The sequence below is a fragment of the Prunus dulcis genome, chromosome 5, assembly GCF_902201215.1.
Source record: "Prunus dulcis chromosome 5, ALMONDv2, whole genome shotgun sequence".
NCBI lineage: Eukaryota > Viridiplantae > Streptophyta > Magnoliopsida > Rosales > Rosaceae > Prunus > Prunus dulcis.
In genome coordinates, this window is record NC_047654.1 from 15,970,090 (window position 1) to 15,993,604 (window position 23,515).

Consider the following 23,515-nt stretch of genomic DNA (forward strand, 5'->3'; position numbering starts at 1 on the left):
TTTTTTACTGTATCTAATTCCTTATAAAGCCCACATGTAAACTCTTATATATACCTCCTCATGGAGAAGAATAAATTAAACCTAATGCATTCAAACCATATTCATATTTTAGCATTGTTGAAGAATACACGAGTCCCACATAAGAAACTTAACGAAATAGAAAGTCTCATATAATAAATTATTCCACTCCTAATAACATCGAGGTCTTTTGTATAAAACTCAAGACCTGCTAAACTGGTGGTTAAGTTGGGGACAATATCGATGTTGCTAGTGGTGGGCCAAGGGTCCGTCTTTTTAAAATCTTAACATGGTATCAGAGCCAGGTTGGTTGACTGGGCCCGATTAAACCCAAATCAAACAAACTCAAATTAAACAAAAACCCAAAATTGAATCAAAATCAAAACAAATCCCAAATTTTAAAAAAAAAAAATTATAAAAAAAAGGGTGACTGATGAGGAATTGATTGCATGTGTGGCCCACTAAAAAAGTGGTCCCACGTAAGGAGGAGTGTTGAAGAATACAGAGTCCCACATCGAAAACTTAACAAAATAGAAAGTCTCATATAATAAATGGTTCAACTCCTAATAACATCGAGACCTTTTGTGTAAAACCTCACACCTACTAACTAGGTGGTTAAGTTGGGGACAATATCGATGTTGCTAGTTGTGAGCCAAGAGTCCTTCTATCTAAAATCTTAACATATCTAGTGGTGTGGAGGAAATAAAATAAGTTGGTTGAAAGGTGTAATGGAGATCATAGCCATGTTGCTTCGATCTTTCACTGCATGAAGCAAACATGTGACAACACAACATTTACATTGATTTGTCAGTTGGGCTTGGCCGACACCAATTTCATATCAATGATCAAACAATATAAAATCGTTAAAAAGTTGCACGGATTATAAGCATATTAAGCTTTAATTGAATCATAAGCTAATATGTATGTATAGTCTTGGCAGTTGGGGCATTTTGACTCGAATGCTATTACTATTAGCTTCACAGTGAGAAAAATGAACTCAAATTGAGTGGACCCAAGAAAGAAAAAAAAAAATGAAAAAGTATCTTCAATCTCAATCACACTACTTTTACCTTTGAAAAAAGAAAATTATTTGCTAATATTTGTTTGATGCCAAAATTTCCTTTCCTTTTTTTTATTTATTTTATGTAAATATGGTCCAATCATAAAGATACATGTGTTTCTTCAAGAGTAATAATGGTGCATGTATTAGTGAGCAAGCACTCACCAGCAAAACAAGGCTTAGGGGATACTCAAAAGAGTCAATGAACTTCAAATAAGAAAACAAAATTGTATAGAAAATAAAAATATCATCATGTGGGGCCCTCCTTACCTAGATAGCCTTTTGGTTGGAAGAGGAGGATGGTTTGGTTTAGGGTTAGCATTCCCCTAGGCTACCACTAGCTCTATTATATGATATGAGTCTCTTAAACTTGTTTATTTGTCGCCTTTCAGCTCAGTGAGAAACTGCAGTGCATATTTCTTTATCCCAAGCCAAGTGGATGATGGAATCAAAGATTAGCTCATATAATAAGACATAAAAGCTTTGCTTCTCTTACCTTTCAACATAATTGCAAAACCATTGAGCACCAAAAGTCCTCTACCAAAATTAATCAGTATTCAAGGCATAATTATTCATTCTGTTTCACTTATCTAGGGGATGATGGATACGAATTAGGCAGACATCAAAGTGAGGAATGAGGGATAAAATCCTCTGTAAAAAAAATTCATTAGAAAAATCATTCAAAATTACATCGCGGTATTTTCGTACGAAGATGACCGTTGCGCTTACAATATATGTATATTTTCGGCAGAACCCTACAAAGATGACAACTCTGGATCTCTTTAGGAAGAAGGTAAGAAGGGAATTTTCCATTTCCACACTAGTTAATGAAAAAGAGACCTCAACAGCAAATCACCTTCTAATACACTATTTTACAGGGACAGCGAGCTTCCATCTCCCAACAAATCAGATGTACACAAGGAAAACTCAACTCCTCTAAAAAAAATTCGGAGGAAAAGACCTCTGGGCGGACCACCGGATATGAACACCTCAATGCTGCTTTTCCAAAACCACCTTGATAAAGGACAAGCAACTCTAGCCCAAGTTTTTACCATCCCTTGCTTTGTAATTCCAAGACTCTTTCCCGAAAACCTCTTCAATCATGTTGCAAGTTGGCAAGAAGTCAACCTTATTCTCAGGGCAAGTCATATACCCAGCATCCCAGATTTTCGTATCACAAGGCTCCAAGACATATTCATGGTCACCTCGATTGCTAGATCCATTGAAACCACCCGACCAATGATTCCCCTCCTCAGACTTCAGCTGATTCTCTTGTGAAGCAGCCGCTGCATCAAAGGACAAGCATGAATCATCTTGGACTTCTTGATCTCCCTTTTCATCCCAAGAAATCTTATCCTGAAGCTGAGCTATGGGACAGGTACTGCAGTTGTCAACCAGCCCATAGCATCTATCTAAAATTTGCTTGGTTCCCCCACCAAACATATCCACATTGACATTATCATCACAAGTATCATCCACAACTTCCTCATCGTACTCTTGCAAATTATCCTTCCAACTTTGATAATAACCAGGAACATTTTGACATATGGGAGACTCAACCACTGAGTCCTCATCCTCTGTAACTGCTAGTTTATTGTCACCATAATCATTACTGCCCTGCCATTCATCATTGTCACTGTCGACATTTATTGGGTCATACCTGTTCTGCCCAGCCCTTTTCACAAGCATAAAGACATTGAAATAGTAACTGACAATCTCCTTTTTTGTCCGGGAGGAAAAGATGGTTGAAAGATTGTCCCAGAAATTCTTGCCCAACGATGCTGGATTTGAGAAGACAACCTGGTGGAATAATTGTTCCTCCTCTTCACTCCATCTTTGTGCGACTTGCTCTCCCATGTCACTAAATCCTAGCTCCTCAAATCTCTTTGGCCCGATTGTCTTTATAAGTTTTTCTCTTGCTTCCAAAATGTGCTGCCTGACACATCTAACAGAATCCTCATCTTCACAGCTGCAATCAGTTCTACCAATTCCAACTATGCAACCAGTGTCGGCAGATAAATCAGAATCAGGCATTGGAATAACACAGGTCCCCATCAGTCGTTTCTCATCCTCAAGGTCAGAGTTTGAAACTGCTTCAGATGTATCTAAATTATTTGAATTATTATTGGTACCCTGTGCACCCCACAGTGGAACATCAGCTTGATGCTCTGGTCCAATGGAGACAGACTTCCGAGGAGGGTGATCCAAAAGAAAAGAATAAATATCCTCAGATTGAGCCAATGTCCTTATTGGACGTTCAGGATTGAAGCAGTCCGAGAAGGATCCATGAAATGGTGCTTCCAACAGAGAATCTTCTTCACTGGTACTGCTTGTGGTCCATGAGGAGATGGTAAAGCTTCCAGGTGCACTGGTTTCAACATCCTCACCACCTTTAGGAAGATCATAAAATATGTTATCAGAAAGCTTCTCTTCACCTTTATCATTGTCTTTTGCCCATCCATTCTCTACCAATTAAAAATCAGAACTTTTCTCAAGAGTTCAAATCAAAATGAAAAACGAAAACCAGCTGATTAGGCTGTCTTGATGTAACCAAAAATAGTTATACACAAAAATGAGAAACAAGTGAAAAACGCTATGATTTGAGTTTGTTTGACATTCAATTATCAAACGTCTTAGAAAAACTCACAAAAATTGATTAGGACAGACAAACAAAATTTTCCCTCTGAGGTTCGACATATATTTACAGAGACTACGGTCCCTCACCTAAAGTCTGCGGTTTCTTGGAAACATCTTCAGGAAAAACAGATTCTGAAAAAGAAACTAGCTCTTTACTGTGCCCCACTTGTCTTGGGTGCTTGAAAGAAACAAATATTTGCTCATCATCAAGAGGCCGTTTTTGTACCATATTAAACTGCAGGACAGAGATAAAATAAGTTTAGATAAAATGCAAAAGAAACTCCTAAAACTCCTTAATACCATCATAAACCGTGAAGCCAGCACCTATGTTTCTATATATCTAAAAGAAAGCACAAGTGAATTATCTCTAGTACATATTTTCAGCTAAAATTACTCAAGCTAAATGATTGTCTAACTCCACCATGATTCTATCCCTCAGCAAAGACAGTACAAGCACGTTTCATTTGAATGAAACTAAGCAGGACCTCATCCAAAACATACCATTACAATCACAAATCAATGTCATCTTAACTTGCTTCCACTGACATAAACACATCTTTAACAGTTTAGAGTCTGCATAAACCAAACGCTTTCAATAAACAAAGCAAACTCAAACAGATCCAGCAAACCCAAATAGGCTTACCAAAAGATTTTAATTCAGTAAACACAACTATCTGCTAAAAGATGTTCATTCAGTACGTCATGTATCACCCTAGACATTGATACTATGTCTTTGACATATATATACACGCAAGAACTTAAAGAATCAGTTTATATGTCAGTTAATGACACCACCACAAGTCCCTGACATAATTTTATGATAATTATAATCTAGTTCAGAATTATGAATCAAGTTATGATTATAACTGATATTCTTAAAGGGTTTGTGGGGCCAATTATTTTGGCACCCTGAGGCATAGAAGAGACATCACTAATGAAGGGCAATTTGGTAAATATGCTTGCTATTCTATTTCTAAAAAAGGGCGCCCCATTTAGCTAAAAATATGGGTGCCATATCAAAGCCCAAAAATTGAGCAAGTAATTAAAATTGATTCTAATTTTTAAGAAATAATAATTTCATAAATTAACAAAAGGAATTGGTTTGTACCTCAAAAAATAGTCTTCAAGAAATGAAGCAGATCGCTGACTTGGAAGATAAAAGCTCAATTCGAAACGCAACCAAAGGGCAAAACTGTTTTACTTGAATGAATCTGACTTTTTCCCAACCTAATTTAAGAAATAAAGAAAAGCCCTAAAATCTTGAAAACCCTAACCCCAGATGTTCAATTTTCGTCGAAATCTTGAAAATTGCATCTGATCCACGGACAAATACAGCAGCTGTGTGATAGAAAAACCTCAAAGGCTAATAGATCTATGGATTAATTCAGCCTAAACGGATCAAAACCCAGAAATCAGAAAACCTAAACATCCAAAAGAATTCAAAAGAATTTACGGAATCCGAAAAAATTGAGAACGGAAATCGCTAATCCAAAAAATGGTTTCTTAGATCTACGATCGCAGAAGAAGATCGAACAATTTCTGAAACCCTAACCCTAGAATCGGATAGTGAACACGGCTATAGTTGAAATTGGGATCGAACGATAGGGGAGATAACGAATTAATCGAATCTAATCTCAATTTCGGAATTAAGGCGAAAGCTCAAGATGGAATCGGGTGAAAAAAATTATTGAGATCGAAAAAGAGGCGGCGATTGAAGAAAAGGGGCAAAGTAGGGTTAGCATTTTTTGTAAGTGGCTGTCCGAGGACAGAAATAACGAAAAGAGACACGTGTCTATTCCAAAATTACGGAAAATACCCCTCCGAATACGGGAAGAGATTGGACGTAGAGACAAATAAGCTCTACAAATGAGGTATATGAAGGGTGGTGTGGTGATTTGGAATTTTATATTAGCCTCGGGTGAGTGTTCCACGTGGCATTTGGTTAGCGGAAAGTGGCCAGGACAACTAAGCTTTCAAATTTGTCTCTTGCCTTTTTCGGGCTTATGTGATTTTATTGGTGGATAAAATACAACACATAAAGTGACCAAGATGTTTTCCTTATCATGAAACTAGCTTTTCTGTACGCTCTTGAGCCAACAAAAGGCTTTTTAAAAAACATTTAAAATTTATTTAAGAATTAAAAAATATAATAAATAATTATGTTTCATAAAAATAGGATATATTATCTTTTTTTTAATTTTAATTTTTTTAATATGAAAAACTGTGAATCCTCATTTAATTAATAATTTCAGTTCTTAATATTTGCATTAATCAATGATATTTTCTTGTATTTTAAATGTTTTACTATTCTCTGTCTTCTGAACATGAGGAATTTTTCTCCACGTTCTTCAGCCCTTCTTCTCTGAGTCAAGCACAGCACAGCACGACTCTATTTTGTACAGCACGACTCCTTTTTTCTTTTCTTTTTTTAAATCAATCGCACAGCACGACTTTATTTTCTACAGCACTACTCCTTTTTTATTTTTTTATTTTTTATTTTAAAATCAATGGTGTTTTACGATTTCACCCTCTTTTAATTAAAATTGTGTGCTTTTAATTTTTTGTTTAACAAAGGATATATTTGGAATTAATCAATGTTTCACCATTCTCTGCCTTTTGCTTTATATATATAGATAAACTCTGCCTTTTGATTTATATATATATATATATATACACTAGCCTTTCCGCAGGCGCTTCTGCGCATGTGAGAGGCTTTTAAAAAAATATATTTTATTTTATTTTAGACTTAAAAAAGATAATGGGTAGTTGTATTCCATAAAAATAAGATTCATTATCTGATTTTTAATTTTAATTTTTTTAAATATTAAAAAGTATGAATTTACCATATTATCTTCATTTAATTAATCATTTTAATTCTTAATATTTGGATTAACGAAAGACATTTTCTGGTATTTTAAATGTTTCACTATTCTCTGCCTTTTGCTTTATATATACTAGCCCATTGGCATATGCGTAAAGCATGTGCAAATTGGTTTTTTAATTTTTTTAATTTTTTAATTTTTATTATTAAGAAAAGATAATATGAGTAGTTATGTTCCATAAAAGTAGGACCTATTATCTTATTATATTTTTAATTTTAATTTTTGTAATATGAAGAAATGTGAATTTATCATATTATTCTCATTTAATTAATAATTTTAATTCTTAATGTTTGAATAACTAATGAAATTTTCTGGTATTTTGAATGTTTCATCATTCTTTGCTTTTTGCTTTATATATATAGATATAGATTAAGACAATTATGGTACTCGGACCAAAAAAAGAAAAAAGAGAGACAACGATGGTATAAAAGTTGTCTTTTACCTTTAGAACATGGTCTTTGCCATTCAATGAGAAAATTGGATTTTGGTTTTTTATTTGATTAATTGTGTATTTTTGCTCTCATGCTTACAAATCTTTCAATTTTGAATTAAAATATTTTCATTATTAGAGCTCCAAAATAAAGGGAGGAGTTTATGATGGGCTATTTTGATTAATTAGTCCCTAGTGTTTAGCTTCTGTAGCTATAAATGATATAAATTTAGTTTTTTTTCTTTTTAACACAAGCGATATTGGGGAGAGGGAATAGATTTTTTAGTTTGCCAAAAATTATAGCCTTGTAAATTGCTGGTAGTTTTTATTATTCAAATTGAAAGAACAAACAAATTGGTTAGAGGTTTAGCCCGCCCAGCCAAAAATGGCGACTGCTTATCATCTGCCACTTTGGTCGAATGAAAATCTGTCCAGAAATTGCGTTCAGTGTTCTCATTATATTCACTTTTCCATTTTGTATCAGTACATGTAACATTTTATTTTACAGTTCAAATGTTTAACCAAAATGAGTTCCCACCCTTTCACATACAAAGCTTGCCAATGACCAGCAAGTATTGAAGAAAACACTATCAAGTGTACAATGCAACAGAATTGAGTTCGGATACTTTTTATTTTGCACATGACGAGGGATCATAAATAACAATGTTGTCGTCCATTCCCAAGCTACAGCAGAGCTCATCTCAATTTACAGCGGCGAAGTAACCACCCCTCTTTCTCATTTGAATGGCGTTGACTCGTTAACCTCTGTTGCCGAATCAGTTTATAAAAAGGAAACGTTAAATGCAAGCCACGGTAGAAAGCAAGAAGAAATATGCAAATCTTGTGTGTCAACCCATCACTATCATTTGCTTTAAGATAGGAACGGGAGGACGATGAGCAACTTAACTTGAGTATGCTTGGTGTTTGAACATGTCAATTTTACTTCAAAAATCAGCATAGTAGGCAAAACCAGAACGGCAGTGACCATTAATAGATACTTACAGAATTGATTGTCAAATCAGAAAAATGAGAGGACAAATACAAAGTGCAATTCTGGTAATATCAAAGATTTTACGAGAGCCACAACCAATAAACCCGCCCAACCAAAGACTCCTCTCTTTTTGCTAGTACAATACAAACACTAGAACTTCATTGAGACTTTGGTTCAGAACTTACTGTTTCAGGATGTCAATGTCATACTCTCAATGATCGACACCCTCATCAAGGCCTTTGGAACTGATCATCACATTTGAGTCAATTTGTTTGTCGAACTTCTTCTTCCTCCTTGCTTCAAACTCTTGGAATCCTTCCATCTAGATTTTTATCGCAGGGTAAATGTTCAAATATACATAGAAAGTATTGCTGGGGAAAGAAAAAGGACAGAATTAAAACAAACATCAGGAAAATGTGGCATACCTGCTGAAACTGATCCATTGATATAGGGTTTCCATGCAGGGAAATATTCTGCAGAGCTTTACAGTCTTTCAACAGATTAGTAGGTATCTGTCAAACAAGAGAGTTATAAATTAACACAGGCATGGCCAGCCACAGAAAAATTCTAGGAAAGTTCAACGTCCAAAAGTAAATGGTGAGTGAGTGGTGAAGGGGCTGGCAGTCATATCTGCCAACCACTAACAACATCCAAACTTAAATCTATAAATTAGTAGAACCAGTAAAAGATTTCCTTCCAGGGAGCCATGTCTGGATTTAGCCATCACATTACATTACAAAACTGTACTAAGCACCCATTTTAAGATGGGTAGGGGTAGGGGGATTTAGGGAGCACATGGAAACCAAAAGCCCAAGAAAGACTCCAACTAGTCATCTTTTATGTAGTTAAGAAAGTCAAATGAAACTCGTGTGATCTGTACAAACTATACCTGCTTCACATTATTATTGTCTAAGCAAAGTGCCTTTAAGTGGACAAGGTTGCAGACTGATTCAGGAAGATCTTCAATTGAATTATCTGAAAAGCAATCCAGAATCATGAAGCTGTGAGCGGTTAAAAAAAATAAAAAAATTACAACCTTAGAACCATATTAGAGAAAGAAAAAAAATCAACCCATAATATAAAAATTGAACACACAAAAAACCACATAAAACGGACATCAACTAGTAGAACAATAGAAAAATTTAAACATACCATCTGCTTGTAATTCTTCCAGAGAGAAGCAACTACCGATGGATTCTGGAAGAGACTTTAATTTGTTGTTCGATACATTTAAAAGCTTTAACTGCATTACACAATCCATTGTTAGATCCTGGATTTCACAAGAAATACTAAATGTTTGATATTCAAAAATGTTAGAAATCGAATTAAGATTCCATTAATGTATTTTCCAATGATTTCTTTTTCATCATCATCATCATCCTTGTTTTTGTCCAATCATATGTGGTTGAGCTATATGAACTCTCGTCTTTCATTCTTTTTATTATATTCAGTAACTCCAATTAAATCTATCTGTTTAGATATCTTCATATTACTTCTTCTATCTTCTACTTTAAAAATTAATCACCGCGGAGCGTTTCTGCAGTCGAATCCATTTTGAATAACTACCGTTCTTCAGTTATAGGTGTATCTAATGGTTGACGTTGCATATGTTTATACCACCTAAGCCAACTTTCTCTTATCACTAATACGTGCCACTCTCACCATTTCTCTAAAATAGGTTTTTAATTTTCTTTCCTAGCCACTCAGAGAATATGAACTTTTAACTTCTATGCTAGTAATGTTCTGGAAAAATCTAGATCAAGGTGCAGCACTAGGTTCATCGATGCAGTAATTATTGACATAATGCAAGTTTGTTATAGGGGAACATGAGATTGATTTTTAATTCAGATATAAAATTCCTAACCACATGAACAGAAAAACAGACAAACAGGTTGTAAAGCCCAAATCACTTACATTGCGCAAACTTCCAATAGTCTCAGGCAAATATTGTAAGGAATTTCCAGAGATGGATAACTGCTCAAGTCTCACCAGCTGTCCCACTAGAAAAAGGAAACATACATCTTGTTAGTTAGGCATCCAGTGACGAAGTCTTTGAAAGAAAATCCCACGAAGTTGAAGAAACCAAATTAAATATAACATTATCTTACTTAGAGAAGAGAATTACATTCATCAGGTAAGGAAGTCACTCGGTTTGCATCAAGTGTCATAACTTTTAGAGACTCTAGTTTTGCCAAATTTATCGGTAGTCTGTCAATGAGGTTATGAGCTAAGACCTGAAAGATAGAGCAACTCATATTCAACTGTCTAAATTGATCATCCCAATGTACGATAGAACAATTTTGCATTAATACTCAACAATTTTGCATTGATCATCCCACTGTCTAAATCTTCATCATGTAGACATTATTCAATTTGTGTCAACTATTTAAGTTGTTCATTAAAAAAAAAAACAAAAAACCTTTTGATTTCTCGTAAAAAAACAACTTTGTATTTTCATATATGTTGAATTGAATAATCTAAGCAATTCATTAACATATTTAAAAATCACTAAATCCCATCCAACAGTCCACTCATGATTGTAACCTTTAAAACAAGGACCATCATTTTCATCAAAAAAAATTTGTGCCAGTCTATATTCATCCTTCTATGTTCAACAGAGAAAACTCATGGGATTTTCTCTGTTGAACATAGAAGGACCATCATTTTCATCAAAAAAAATTGTGTCACTATATACTCTATTCTAATGATGAATGTAAACCAAATGAAAGTTGAAGTCTTAAAAATGTTATATATGACAAATTGGTTGTAGAGCATGAATTTAGGAATGAGAGCCACAGTATATGTACAAAAGTCAAATACATAATTCTCACCAGTCGCTGCAGGTTTACTAATTTGCTAATTTCCATAGGAATGTCAACTGCATGCAGAAAAAGAGAAGTAAACTAGATGTATAAGTATGCTTCATTCTGTAAGATTTAAAAATACTGAAACCTTGAAAACCAAGCCACGAGAAAACCTCTATAGTTAAGATTAGTTCAGTGAAAATCAGATGCCTTACAGAGAAAACTACACAGCTAAATTGGTGAATTGGATGCCTTGCTGAGAAAAGTACGTTACCTATTTTGTTGTGTGTTAAGTCAAGAGTACGTACTGATCTGTCCAGGTCAAGAATTTCATCTGGAAATGACTGTTGCAGAGAAAGTAACCAATAAGTAAACAAACCTAGAACACACAAGAGCACACAATGAGGCAAAGCATCTCTTCTGAAACACGTGAATGAAACCACCAACCTGTGATGCTCATTGCCTAAAATGTGCAGCGTACATCAACCATAAATATGCCAGTTTATGCATACATTTCTATAAATACAGTACAAACGGGAATGTCAAATGACTGCTTTACTCGCTCAACCAAAAAGCTAACTTTTTCATCCGTCAACTCAAAGAGAAACCATGTTGGATTAACATGAGCTCTCTTTCAACTTCAATTTACATCTGAGCCAGACTATTGAGACATCTCAATTATGAAAAAAATTTACCTTTACATAATTCTCGCTTCTAATTTGTAATCACAAGCCATCACGGAAATGTAGCAATATGCATAGCCCACCAATATGAACCAACTTTATTAAAATTTGATCAATTTATCCCACCCACCCTCCTACTCTCACCTCCCCAACATTTAATACCCTCCTTTAATTCTAATTCAAAACAATTATCCAACTCAAAATCAAGCATATCAATAGGAGAGAGAGAGAGAGAGAGAGATTGCCTTCAATTTGGAGTCCCGCAAACCAACAATGCCGGTGGATCGCCATCGGGCGGCTCTGTTCGCTTTTGAGTCTACGCTTTTGCTGGAATTGCAACCCATTTTGTCACCAACAAATAAATCTTATAAATTTTGAGAAGAGAAGGCAACGGAATTGAAGAGGGCGCTGTATCTATATATGTATATATTCTTCAATTTTGTCTCTCTGCACAAATAAAATTTCGTCTCTTGGATTCAAAGTTAGAGACAATGAAATTTGATTAGCGTTGTGCAGAGAGGTTTAGGTGAGGGTCAAGGTCTCCAGAGCCTCCAAAGCTACGGAGGAGGCGAAGAAGAAGCAGTCGTCGTCATTTTCGACGACTTCATTTTCCATTCAGGGACCCAAAAAACCGCGTCATTTCCTCCACGTGTTCGCCTGTGACTCGCATCTCTAAGGCTTAGTGTGGCTCTTACCTCACACGATCGACCCGGAACCCCAACCCTTTAAATAAAAGAAAACAAATTAATTTAATTTAATTTATTGGAATTTTTAGCGCTTTTTAGGTGGACTTCGCGCCGAGTTTTTAAATGGGCATCGGATCGGACCTTTTGGCCCAACTAAACTTTTGGGCCTTGGTATTTGGACATCCGATCGGGCTTAAGCTCCAATATGTTAAATAAAAGCCGAACACTTGTGCTATATATTTCTCTCTCTACGAGTCGAAATCGGACTTTTAGCATTCCAAGGGATATGTGAGTACTTCCCCCCCCCCCCCAGGGGGGGAAGGGATATGTAAGTACCAAACATTAATTTTAAATTTAAAGATTTATGTGACAATTTGACATTTTACAGAGTATTAAACTTCACCTAAACAAAATTATGAAATAACTTGACAAAGTCAAAAGGCCAAAAACAACATCACAATGGAGAAACACTATTTCAAGTAGGGTTTAACATTTCAATTGGGCATCCAACGAGATCAAGCCCAGTGAAAAAAGAGTCTTGACTTGCATACAAGAGATCTTAGGTTCGAACTCCCATAGTCAATGGCGGAGCCAAAAAATCTATTGAGAGGGGTCAACATCAAATGAAACAAAAAAAATAAAAAAAATCATCTAATTAAAAAATCCTTTGTATTAACTTATGTATCATTCCAAAATATTTACAAAGGTTGTTGATCTTCGATTTGAATTGTCTTTTTGGGGGTAAGATTACGTTAGCTTTTAGTTTTAGGTAATTAGGTAATAATTATTAAGTTATTACAAATAAAAAAAACAATTAGAAAGGTAAGTAGCACAAGTTAGTGATGTGAGACAAAAGTTTTCATCTTCTGTAACTCGACATTATACTGTTTTAGTGTTTTCAAAAGATAAAGTTGCGTATGTGAGTGTGAAATCCTCCTTTCTTTTAGTTTAGACTATCGATTGTACCAAATTTTTAAAATTTAAATTTTTTTTTTTTTCATTTGGACCAATCAAGTATACCTCAGTTGGTTGCACTCTTTTATCTTCATCCATATGAGCAAATGTTAGAAATCTCTAGGCACCTAATGACTATTGCGTAAACCCCCCTCCTCCCAATCGCTTGTATTAAAAAATATATTTACAGTTAAAGTGAGTATTAACTATTTTTTTACATTATTTATGTGGACCCAAAAAGTGAAGTCAAAATATATAGAGCAAATACCACGAGTATCCCCACACCCGATGGAATTCGGCTTTTCCTTAGTTATTGGATGATGATATTGAGCCCCTTACTCCCTCAGACCGACTAAAATTTTGGCTCCAACATCTAAAAAATTACGGCCCAAAGCCCTTCCTTCGTATTTCTGTCTCTCCGACCCAATATCGCAAAGCCCGCACTTTCCTTCTCTCTTTCTGTGTCGTCGCCGTGACGCGACGCCGTTTTGAACGCACGGCGAACTGTCAACTCCGGCCGTTTACAGTGGTCTCGGAAGTAGCCGTACTGTCCACACGTTCCACGCATTGCCGCACGTGCAAAGCTCACACAGAGCCTTTCTCTTGGAAGACCAATCCTTTTCTCAGCCAAACAAACAAACGCTAGAAATATTTGTAGCCCTAAGGTGAGTTCCCTTAGTTAAATCCGTTATCTAAACGGAAAACAGTACTTAGGTTTCAATGTGATCCTTCTTGTTTTGTTTACGGTAATTACGTTGAAAAAGTTATTTGCTTTTTAGCTTAAGCAACATGGATAAATTATCTTTGTACTTGATATTCTTCCTTCTCGTTTCTGAATTTGAATTTGCCTTCGCTTGATTGTGAGTTTAAATTAGCAGGAATTGCTTTACTTATTCTTCACCTTTGTTCTTTTGTTTTATTTTGAAAGAAAGTTTTACCATTATTTTCTCTCAATATATGTTGAGAATGATTTAATTTTGAATGCAGAAAAAATGGGGAGCGAGAGCAATCTGAAGACATGGGTATCCGATAAGTTGATGACGTTTCTCGGATATTCTCAGCCCACTGTTGTTCAGTACATTATTGGATTAAGTTAGTTGTCCTTACCTCATAGTTTTTACCTGTTAATTTTCTCTTGCTTTTGTGTACTTAATTTAAAAGTTTACATTGTGCACACTGTTTCTAATCAAAACTTCACATTTCTTGCAGCCAAACAAGCAAAATCACCGGCTGATGTGGTGGGCAAGCTTGTAGAATTTGGGTTGTCCTCTTCGGCCGAAACAAGTGCATTTGCTGAAGACATCTTCGCAAGAGTGCCCCGTAAAGAATCTGGTTTGAATGTGAGTTGTTATTCCAAATTAAATGAATGTGTTGACTTAGGATTTTAGCCTCCAGTTTAATCTGTCTATGACATCATGTCTTTCCTGCTTGTTACTCGTGTATATCAGCTATATCAGAAACAAGAGAGGGAAGCTGCGATGTTGGTGAAGAAGCAGAAGACATATTCTCTCTTGGATGCAGATGACCAAGATGACGATGATGGCGATAGATCTTCTGTCCAGGTTGTTTCTGAGTCCAGGAAAGCTGACTCCCATAAGAAACGTTTCAGGAAGAAGGTCTTGAGTCAAGAAGATGAAGATGATGAGGTTAATTCTTTAAACTTCTTGAAAGGTAATATTCTATATTTGTTTCTCATGGTAACTGTTGTTTTAACTGAATGCAATGCTGCAGGTGATTGCACAAGAGAAAGAAGAGAGAAGAGTTAAAAGACGAATTTCCCCAGATGACAATGATGGTTCAGAGGTTTTCTTGTTTTATTTTTATATATTTTAAATTTATCGATAGGTAGTGCTTCAATACTTGGTTAGCACTTTATGGTCGGATCGGTTAATTATCTTGTTATCCGATGATAGAATCTGTGTGGTTCACTAATCATACCATTATGTTCATTATAATTATATATACATTTTTTGCTATGTCTCACATACACATTGAGGAACATGTTTGCATTCATTTTCTGTTATACGTTTTTCCTAATATTTCTCTACACGTCCTCTATTTAAAATGGTATGCAGTCAGAAGAAGAAAGATTGCGTGATCAAAGAGAGAGGGAGCAATTGGAGCAGAATATAAGGGAACGGGATACAGCAGCTACACGAAAGGTACAAATTTAGTTCAGAACTGATTTTCATTTCCTACATTTAGTTTTCAGTATAAAAACTGCTTGGATTGTCTTCCTGCTTTGAGCTAGTTCTAGTTGTTTAAAAGTTGCATCCTTAAATGATTTATTGATATCATGCAAGGATGTATGCTTTGAAACTGCAGCTGTATTGTATATTTCGGCTAGAATATTATTATTTGGGTCTAGTCCTTGATATGGAGATTATCCTGTTTTACCAACAAACTACTGTTATGGTGTTTCCTAGCTACAACTCTTAGATTGAGCTATGCCTTCTCATATTCGTCTCTGATTTGGAACAACTACCTACATGTGCATAATCATAACATTGCTTTTGTTGTTTTCTCGTCACTAACTTCCTTTTTTTCCCTCCCTCCCTACAGTTAACAGAGAGAAAATTAACACGAAAGGAAGAAGGTACCTCAAACACATATATTTCGAGAATTACATAACTTGCTGCATTTGCTCATATTCATGTTTATAATTTTTGTTGCCTCATCATGATACATTGTACTGTACAACAGAGGAGGCTGTTCGGAGAAGCAATGCATTGGAGCGGAATGACCTTGAAGATTTAAGGTTTGTCATTATCTAGATATCATGAATTAATTTATTCTGAAGTTCTGTGTTTTTTTGGTATCGTTCTTATAGGTGAAATTCTATTTTTTTGGCAGGCAATAGAAAACTTCAAATAGTTAAAAGATTAGTGCCTTAAAACAAATAATATTTGAAGTTTCTAAATAGTATTTGATTCATTCTGAAGTCCTCTGTTTTTAATTTTTTTGGTATCGTTCTTATAGGTGAAATTCTATTGTTTTGGCAGGCAATAGTTGTTTTTGAAATAGTTAAAAGATTAATGGTTTTAAAAAATAAAATCCACCCTTAGTAGTTAGCACTTTTCTAAATTTTTGAGCAAGAGTACCTGCTTGCCTTTCTGTCTTCTTACACATAAAAAGCTTTTTGTTTCTAAATGGTTTAGTACACAAACATTCTGATGATTTGTCAGAGTGGAAAAGACTGTCTTTCCATTTTAGTTATTATCTTGAAGCTACTTATTTTCATCCTAGAAAGCAAAATAAAGTACTCAAAATATATATGTTCTATATGACATTAAGCGGGGTTCTAATATTTCTCCTTCAATTGTCTCTGCTTCAGAAAAGTTTCAAGACAAGAATATCTCAAGAAGAGGGAGCAAAAGAAATTGGAGGAAATCAGGTATGGAAAGAATTATCTTTTGCTTTTACCTAAAGTTAGCTCCCCCCTACCCCAAAAAGAAAGAAAAAGAAAAAACCTGTTGTATTTATGTAATTTAAAAGGTATAACTGCACAATTAGTGGTGCTTAATTGTTTTGACATATATCTCAGAGATGATATAGAGGATGAGCAATACTTATTTGATGGTGTGAAGCTCACTGAAGCAGAATATCGCGAACTAAGGTAATAAAAATGCAGTTACCTAATTACTTTGCTATGATCAGTCAGTGGTTATTGGTTAGCGTTTTATTACTCCAATAAACCAAAGTTAAAGAAAAAAAACTAATTTTAGTTATTTTTCCAGCAAATAAATCTATTACAGAATCTAATATTTTTACCTATTTGTGAATTTGTGCTACAGTTACAAGAAACAAATATACGAGCTGGTGAAGAAGAGGTCAGATGAGGTTGAGGATACCACTGAGGTAATTTGTAGTTATTGATAATTAACTATGGTTAGCTTTTTGGCCTATGTGAGCTTGTTTTCAAGAGAGTTCTGTATTGACAATTTTCCTCCTGCTCTCATTGGAGTGGATGAGTAATTGAGATGCATTGGTATTTTCAATCTTTTTGAAATGCAGTACAGGATGCCAGATGCGTACGATGAGGAGGGTGGTGTTAATCAGGAAAAGAGATTTTCTGTCGCTGTGCAACGCTACAGGTCAATATTTTGGAAATGTTCACAATTACTACAATCATCATTCCTGCCCCCCAATAAAATATTCTTAACTCAATAAATGAATCCGCAATCCTGAAACAGATCTTGTTCTGTCTTTAACTCTTTTTTTTTGCCTGTTGCATTGTATAGGGACCTCAGTGCTGGGGATAAAATGAACCCATTTGCAGAACAGGAAGCTTGGGAGGATCATCAAATTGGTGAGTTCTTTGTGAGGTTTTAGCATTCTCTTAAGTGTCCTTTCCCTTGAAATTTTAAACAAATTTCAGAATTTTCATCCTGAGGATCATCTTGTAGGAAAAGCAACGCTGAAATTTGGTTCAAAAAATAAGAAACAAATATCTGATGAGTATCAGTAAGTTTACAAATTTTTATCCTCTTGCTTCTGTTTTACCCGCTTATTTTCACTATCTGAAGTTGCATCTGTTAATAAGTGAAGCAAATTAATTGCAGAAGCTTATTCTAATTGCTTCTTTTGTTTGCGCATGAGCATTCTAAATCTTTTTCACTCATATATTTTGATGTTTAGATTTGTATTTGAGGATCAGATTGATTTTATCAAGGCATCAGTGATGGATGGTGATGAGGTATGCCAACTAGCATCATCATTTTGACGTGACACTTCTGTCTGGTATCACAGTCAAAGTCTCATCTGTGTGTTTTCTGGATGCAGTTTGATGATGACGGGCAGCCCTCTGAGTTACTTGAGTCGAAAGCGAAAACGGCCTTAGAGAAGCTCCAGGTTGCTAATAATTTTCTTTTTCTTAATTTGTTTGTTCATATTTCCTTTGGCTTTTTTGCTTAGATGTAACTGTGTTTGGTGTAACTTATTCTTACCATTGTTTTTGAGAAATGTATACTACTAGTTGCAGCCTGTGGCATGCTTCAGAAACGAATGAATAAATTGCGGAAGTTAAATATGCCTCCCACATATAAACAACCTGAAGAGCATGAATAAATATAGAATGTTAAAAAATGCAAACATTTTGGAAGCTTTAAAGATTGTTGCGGTGTCCATTTACTTTGTGGTTATCATTAATTATTTAACTATATGATTAACCTTTGAATGGTATCAAATCATAGGAGATTTTAATATATGTTTTAATAATCATTTACGTTTTTGCTTATTCAGGATGACAGAAAAACATTACCCATCTACACCTACCGCGATCAATTGCTTGAAGCTGTTGAAAATCATCAGGTTTTTTAGCTTTCCATTACAAATTTACATTTTCGAAATTTTGACTAGGAATGCATGTATTCAAATGTAATGCACTGATGGTTTAGTTTGTACCAGATTGTTATGTTTTACTCCTACAAGCATTTTGAGCCATAGGCATTTCAAACGAGTATCCTCATTAACAAAAGTACATCTAAGAATTTTCTTTTTGTATGACATGCCTTCGACTTATGCTTTGTAGGTTCTTGTTATTGTTGGTGAAACTGGTTCTGGAAAAACCACACAGATACCCCAATATCTTCACGAGGCTGGATACACAAAGCGTGGAAAGGTGTAAGCTTTGTTTCTTGCAATTTTCTTGTTTTGTCCTGGAAGTCATTCAGTGTTTGATGCGAAATTTTTTGACTCTCAGATGAAATGCTAATTATCGTACCTTTTTTTTTTTTTTTTTTACTTGTGTGACTAATATTGAAAAAAAATATATTTTTTCGTTTTTGGTTTTGCAACATTGTATTTTTAGTATATTCAACATGCTCCTGGAGACTCAACAATTTATCTCAAACAACCTGAAAGGTTTCAAAATTGTGACCCAAAAAAATAGGTGGACTCCTGATTATATTAAAACTATCTAAATGGGTAGTATGGGCTAGATAATTTTTTTATATTTTTGTTACAGATTGGGTGCACACAGCCACGGCGAGTTGCTGCTATGAGTGTTGCTGCAAGGGTTTCTCAAGAAATGGGGGTCAAACTTGGGCACGAGGTATTCCACTGGTGATCTTTGTTCATTATGCTAATAAGTTAATAACCTCTGGTCAGATAAAAAGAAAAAGGTAATGACCAGTGATTCCCTTTATTTAAGAGAAAAAGATATTCTGATGGTATGCTTATTCTTTGTTTACTTATTTCAAATGGTTCTCTAGGTTCTTGATTCAGTTTGTCCTTGCTTAGATGAATTCTATATCTATTTGACAGTCGTCGGGGCTTTTTATGCCGTATGCAGGTTGGTTATTCTATTCGTTTTGAGGATTGCACATCCGAAAAGACTGTTTTGAAATATATGACAGATGGAATGCTGTTGCGAGAGTTCCTTGGTGAACCAGATCTGGCGAGTTACAGGTAAGCTAACTTGGTGTATGGGATATACAGTTTGATACTTGGATTATATAAGTTGGTTCACTTTCTGTCTGCAAATATTTTAGTGTGGTGATGGTGGACGAGGCCCATGAACGAACACTCTCGACTGATATTCTATTTGGACTAGTAAAGGTAAGCAGTAACTCTTCATGTTTCTCAGTCATTTCTTTATGGTGTGTTGCTTATTGAAGTGCATCATGCATCGATTGTAGGACCAATTTATTTTTCTTGACTGTGCTTAATTTTCTTATTTTTAGTGAAGATATTGCCTCTAGTTAAACCTCTGGCATATTTTTGTGGTAATTTCATCTATGGTTTTCTCTTGGAGATTGTTTCTTAATGATCACCCTATCTACTTTTCTTCTGGAAGCACTTATAATAACTGATAAATACCTTTGTTTCTTCAATATCTGATGGTTAGTGGTTTTTGTAATAGGATATTGCTCGATTTAGACCGGATCTCAAACTGCTTATCTCAAGTGCAACGCTTGATGCTGAGAAGTTCAGTGATTATTTTGATTCTGCTCCAATTTTCAAAATTCCAGGGAGGCGGTATCCTGTTGAAATACATTATACGAAAGCACCAGAAGCTGATTACTTAGATGCAGCAATTGTCACTGCACTTCAAATCCATGTGACACAACCACCTGGAGATATATTGGTGTTCCTTACTGGTCAGGAAGAGATTGAAACAGCAGAAGAAATATTGAAGCACAGAACAAGGGGTCTAGGGACAAAAATTGCTGAGCTGATTATTTGTCCCATATATGCAAACCTACCTACTGAGCTGCAAGCAAAAATTTTTGAAGCCACACCTGATGGGGCAAGGAAGGTTGTCCTTGCCACAAATATAGCTGAAACTTCGTTGACCATTGATGGGATCAAATATGTTATTGACCCAGGGTTTTGCAAGATGAAGTCGTATAACCCAAGGACTGGAATGGAGTCATTGCTAGTTACTCCCATCTCAAAGGCATCTGCAATGCAGAGGGCAGGTCGATCTGGTCGAACGGGTCCTGGAAAGTGCTTCCGGTTATATACTGCCTACAATTATTACAATGATTTAGATGATAACACAGTACCAGAAGTACAAAGAACTAATCTTGCAAATGTTGTGCTTACGTTGAAGAGCCTTGGTATTCATGACTTATTACACTTTGATTTTATGGACCCCCCTCCATCTGAAGCATTACTAAAAGCCCTGGAGCTGTTATTTGCACTAAGTGCATTAAATAAAGTGGGTGAGTTGACTAAAGTCGGTAGAAGGATGGCGGAGTTTCCTCTTGATCCCATGCTATCTAAGATGATAGTTGCTTCTGATAAGTACAAGTGTTCAGATGAGGTCATTTCCATTGCTGCCATGCTTTCCATTGGTAATTCCATCTTTTACCGTCCCAAGGACAAACAAGTTCATGCTGACAATGCACGTTTGAATTTTCACACCGGGAACGTGGGAGATCACATTGCATTGCTTAAGGTGTAGTTTCTTTCTTTTTCTATATAATTTATTTCTATTTTCCCTTTAGTGAACATATCTGATGTTTAGGGCTTTAAACCATGACTTTGGGACTTGGAGGATGGGAAACTGGTAAATTTTATATGTTAAGTAGTTATAATGGCTTGAATGAGGTTGGTATAGATCCGCATTATTAACTGTGTGCCGAGTAAGTTGTCAAATGTTTTTGAATGGTTATTTGACCTCTTTTTTTTCTTTTTCCTCTTAGGTGTATAACTCATGGAAAGAGACCAACTTCTCAACCCAGTGGTGCTATGAAAACTATATACAGGTACGGTTTAATTTGCCTCCGTGTATGGTGACAACAGAATGATACCAATGCCAATGAAAATCTTGATTTATTTTTTATTTAAAACATCGATACTAGTTTAGGTTAATTATTTCCTCTTTTTTTGTAGATACTAATTAACATGTTGTGTTGACCATGTCAAATTACAATATATTGATTCTTTATCAATACTCCTCGCACGGTTGTTTGTAATACCAAAAATTTACAGGTGAGGAGCATGAAGCGTGCTAGAGATATTAGAGACCAGCTTGAGGGACTCTTGGAGAGGGTTGAGATTGAGCTGGTCTCAAATCTCAGTGATTACGAGACCATAAAGAAGGCCATTACATCTGGTAATTTTACCATTACTGTTAGCCATAATGATCTAAAAGTGATTCTTTTTGTTTTTCCCCTCTGTTCATTGTTAAATTAAACCGTGTTGCTATTTCTATCAGGCTTCTTCCCTCATTCTGCAAAGCTTCAAAAGAATGGGTCTTATAGAACAGTCAAACATCCACAGACCGTCCATATACATCCCAGCTCAGGGCTATCACAGGTAAAGATGAATTGCATTGTCCTGGTGGCTACTTTGCATACAAGCTTAGTCTTTTGGATCACAATTATAAACTGATCCCACTCATGCTATGTATTGAATATAGTATGTGTTAGTGAAACGTATTTTTGCGAAGGGAGTGAAGGTGGAATATGGGTTTGGGTCATTAATTTCATTGCATTAAGAGCTGACTGCTCACTCGTGACGAGGATATTTATTATGCATTATGCAAAAAAAGAGGACAAACTTTACTGCTTTTCCAACACATCATTTCGCTTTTGAACACATGTACACAGTACCAATTACCAAAAACTCACAGGCTTTTGTATATGCATTAGAGGAAATAATTTATTTGTATGTCAGTGTCGGTTTTTGCCTTTCATAGTAATTGGACAAATATTATCTGATGCATTGCTTGATTTTCTATTGAATTTTTATCTTCAGGTGCTTCCGAGATGGGTTATATACCATGAATTGGTACTCACAACCAAGGAATATATGAGACAGGTATATGTTCCCTTGTACCTTTCATTTTCCCTGTTGGTTGGTTATCTCGTATATGCTATTTGCATTACAGCTAAAGCCTTCCAATTAAATTTCAGGTAACAGAATTAAAGCCGGAGTGGTTAGTGGAAATAGCTCCGCATTATTACCAGCTGAAGGATGTTGAAGATTGTAAGATCTCTCTCTCTCTCTATTATATGTATATTGTTATTTCACTACTTTAATAGTGGTTTACTTATGCTATTAGTCAATCATATAACTGCTTGATATCTCTATTTAAACGAGTTTCTTATATCATTTGATACTACGAATTGCTGAAATATTTTTATCCATGGCAGTGATGTCAAAGAAAATGCCCCGTGGAGAAGGGCGTGCACAACAGGATTGAGAACTTGAAGATAATTATAGATATCACTATGACTGGTGGTTTGTTGGTTGGGATGTTAGAGCAAAAGGAGCTTGTAAATACAATTTTGTGTACTAAAACAAAACTGCATTTTCAACTAGTTGACACACTAACAACTTGGGGCTTATAGACAGTCTTTTTGCAGTCTTTACAAGAGAATCTGAGGGTATTCTTTTCTTACCGTTAGGTTACGGGTTTAGTCGGCACACAAACGATTTGGAGTTGGGCAAATAAGGTGTATTCTGTATCTGACAAATCTGTACAAGAATAGACGTTCTTATATTTAAATTGAAATTATTTGGGGAGGTGACCTATCTGGTTTTTGAATATGCCTAAATGTGGTTGACTTAGCTTTGACGTTTATTTAACAAAAAGAGAAATTGAGCCTAATATACGGATGCTGTAGGGGAGGCTACAAGTCCTCTATTCTTAAAACTCTCGAGACTGGGCCAGTTTGCCTAATTCTAACAAATAATGGTTGTTTGCCAGAAACTTATTAGCAAACCTATATAATATTTTATCATAATTTATTTAAATATTTAAATATACATTATTTTTATTCAATGATATGTGAAAGTTATGTGTATAATACATGAATTTTGTAAAAATTAAACATGTTTGCTTTTTAAAAAAAGTATATTTTACCGAACCTTTAAGACGTGTATGGAAAACGGAAGTAGTATTGATAAATACATAC

At 35.2% G+C, this 23,515-nt stretch overlaps 3 protein-coding genes across 5 annotated transcripts; 1 reads left to right on the forward strand and 2 right to left on the reverse strand.

Moving 5' to 3' along the window:
• Positions 1-1,703: 1,703 nt before the first annotated feature.
• Positions 1,704-5,570, reverse strand: LOC117628229. Of its 2 annotated transcripts, none has more exons than XM_034360629.1 (3): positions 4,824-5,570; positions 3,803-3,950; positions 1,704-3,468 (listed from the first exon to the last, which is right to left on the reverse strand). In XM_034360629.1, the coding sequence occupies exons 2-3, from the start codon at positions 3,942-3,944 to the stop codon at positions 2,114-2,116; spliced, it is 1,497 nt and encodes a 498-aa protein (XP_034216520.1). In that variant the 5' UTR covers positions 3,945-3,950; positions 4,824-5,570; the 3' UTR covers positions 1,704-2,113. The 2 variants fall into 2 exon arrangements, with proteins under 2 accessions (XP_034216520.1, XP_034216519.1); XM_034360628.1 differs by having other exon boundaries at positions 1,704-3,543.
• A 1,877-nt stretch (positions 5,571-7,447) lies between these two features.
• Positions 7,448-12,188, reverse strand: LOC117629263 (plant intracellular Ras-group-related LRR protein 7). Its single transcript, XM_034361800.1, has 10 exons — positions 11,751-12,188; positions 11,097-11,166; positions 10,850-10,896; positions 10,144-10,252; positions 9,933-10,018; positions 9,171-9,261; positions 8,908-8,993; positions 8,444-8,530; positions 8,204-8,340; positions 7,448-7,792 (listed from the first exon to the last, which is right to left on the reverse strand). Exons 1-9 carry the CDS (start codon positions 11,847-11,849, stop codon positions 8,230-8,232), a joined length of 786 nt encoding a protein of 261 aa, XP_034217691.1. The 5' UTR covers positions 11,850-12,188; the 3' UTR covers positions 7,448-7,792; positions 8,204-8,229.
• A 1,271-nt stretch (positions 12,189-13,459) lies between these two features.
• Positions 13,460-23,132, forward strand: LOC117627150 (pre-mRNA-splicing factor ATP-dependent RNA helicase DEAH1-like). Of its 2 annotated transcripts, XM_034359078.1 has the most exons (28): positions 13,467-13,810; positions 14,133-14,237; positions 14,355-14,485; positions 14,594-14,791; positions 14,877-14,948; positions 15,221-15,307; positions 15,708-15,741; positions 15,849-15,903; positions 16,480-16,539; positions 16,690-16,761; positions 16,940-17,003; positions 17,160-17,239; positions 17,387-17,454; positions 17,552-17,609; positions 17,784-17,841; positions 17,928-17,996; positions 18,387-18,455; positions 18,676-18,765; positions 19,111-19,197; positions 19,438-19,553; positions 19,637-19,703; positions 20,008-21,048; positions 21,296-21,358; positions 21,585-21,708; positions 21,811-21,911; positions 22,353-22,415; positions 22,511-22,583; positions 22,751-23,132. In XM_034359078.1, the coding sequence occupies exons 2-28, from the start codon at positions 14,138-14,140 to the stop codon at positions 22,798-22,800; spliced, it is 3,150 nt and encodes a 1,049-aa protein (XP_034214969.1). In that variant the 5' UTR covers positions 13,467-13,810; positions 14,133-14,137; the 3' UTR covers positions 22,801-23,132. The 2 variants fall into 2 exon arrangements, with proteins under 2 accessions (XP_034214970.1, XP_034214969.1); XM_034359079.1 differs by lacking the exons at positions 21,811-21,911; positions 22,353-22,415; positions 22,511-22,583; positions 22,751-23,132 and having other exon boundaries at positions 13,460-13,810; positions 21,486-21,601.
• The last annotated feature ends 383 nt before the right edge of the window (positions 23,133-23,515 follow it).

Coding starts and splice junctions, on each gene's coding strand:
- LOC117627150 (XM_034359078.1), top strand. CDS start 14,138: ATGGGGAGCGAGAGCAATCTGAAGACATGGGTATCCGATAAGTTGATG. Junction 17,610..17,783: donor CAAATATCTGATGAGTATCA/GTAAGTTTACAA, acceptor TTTGATGTTTAG/ATTTGTATTTGAGGATCAGA. Junction 17,842..17,927: donor CAGTGATGGATGGTGATGAG/GTATGCCAACTA, acceptor TTCTGGATGCAG/TTTGATGATGACGGGCAGCC.
- LOC117629263 (XM_034361800.1), bottom strand. CDS start 11,849: ATGGGTTGCAATTCCAGCAAAAGCGTAGACTCAAAAGCGAACAGAGCC. Junction 11,167..11,750: donor TGCGGGACTCCAAATTGAAG/GCAATCTCTCTC, acceptor TCTCTGCAACAG/TCATTTCCAGATGAAATTCT. Junction 8,531..8,907: donor ACAATAATAATGTGAAGCAG/GTATAGTTTGTA, acceptor CTTGTTTGACAG/ATACCTACTAATCTGTTGAA.
- LOC117628229 (XM_034360628.1), bottom strand. CDS start 3,944: ATGGTACAAAAACGGCCTCTTGATGATGAGCAAATATTTGTTTCTTTC. Junction 3,544..3,802: donor CAAGAAACCGCAGACTTTAG/GTGAGGGACCGT, acceptor TTTAATTGGTAG/AGAATGGATGGGCAAAAGAC.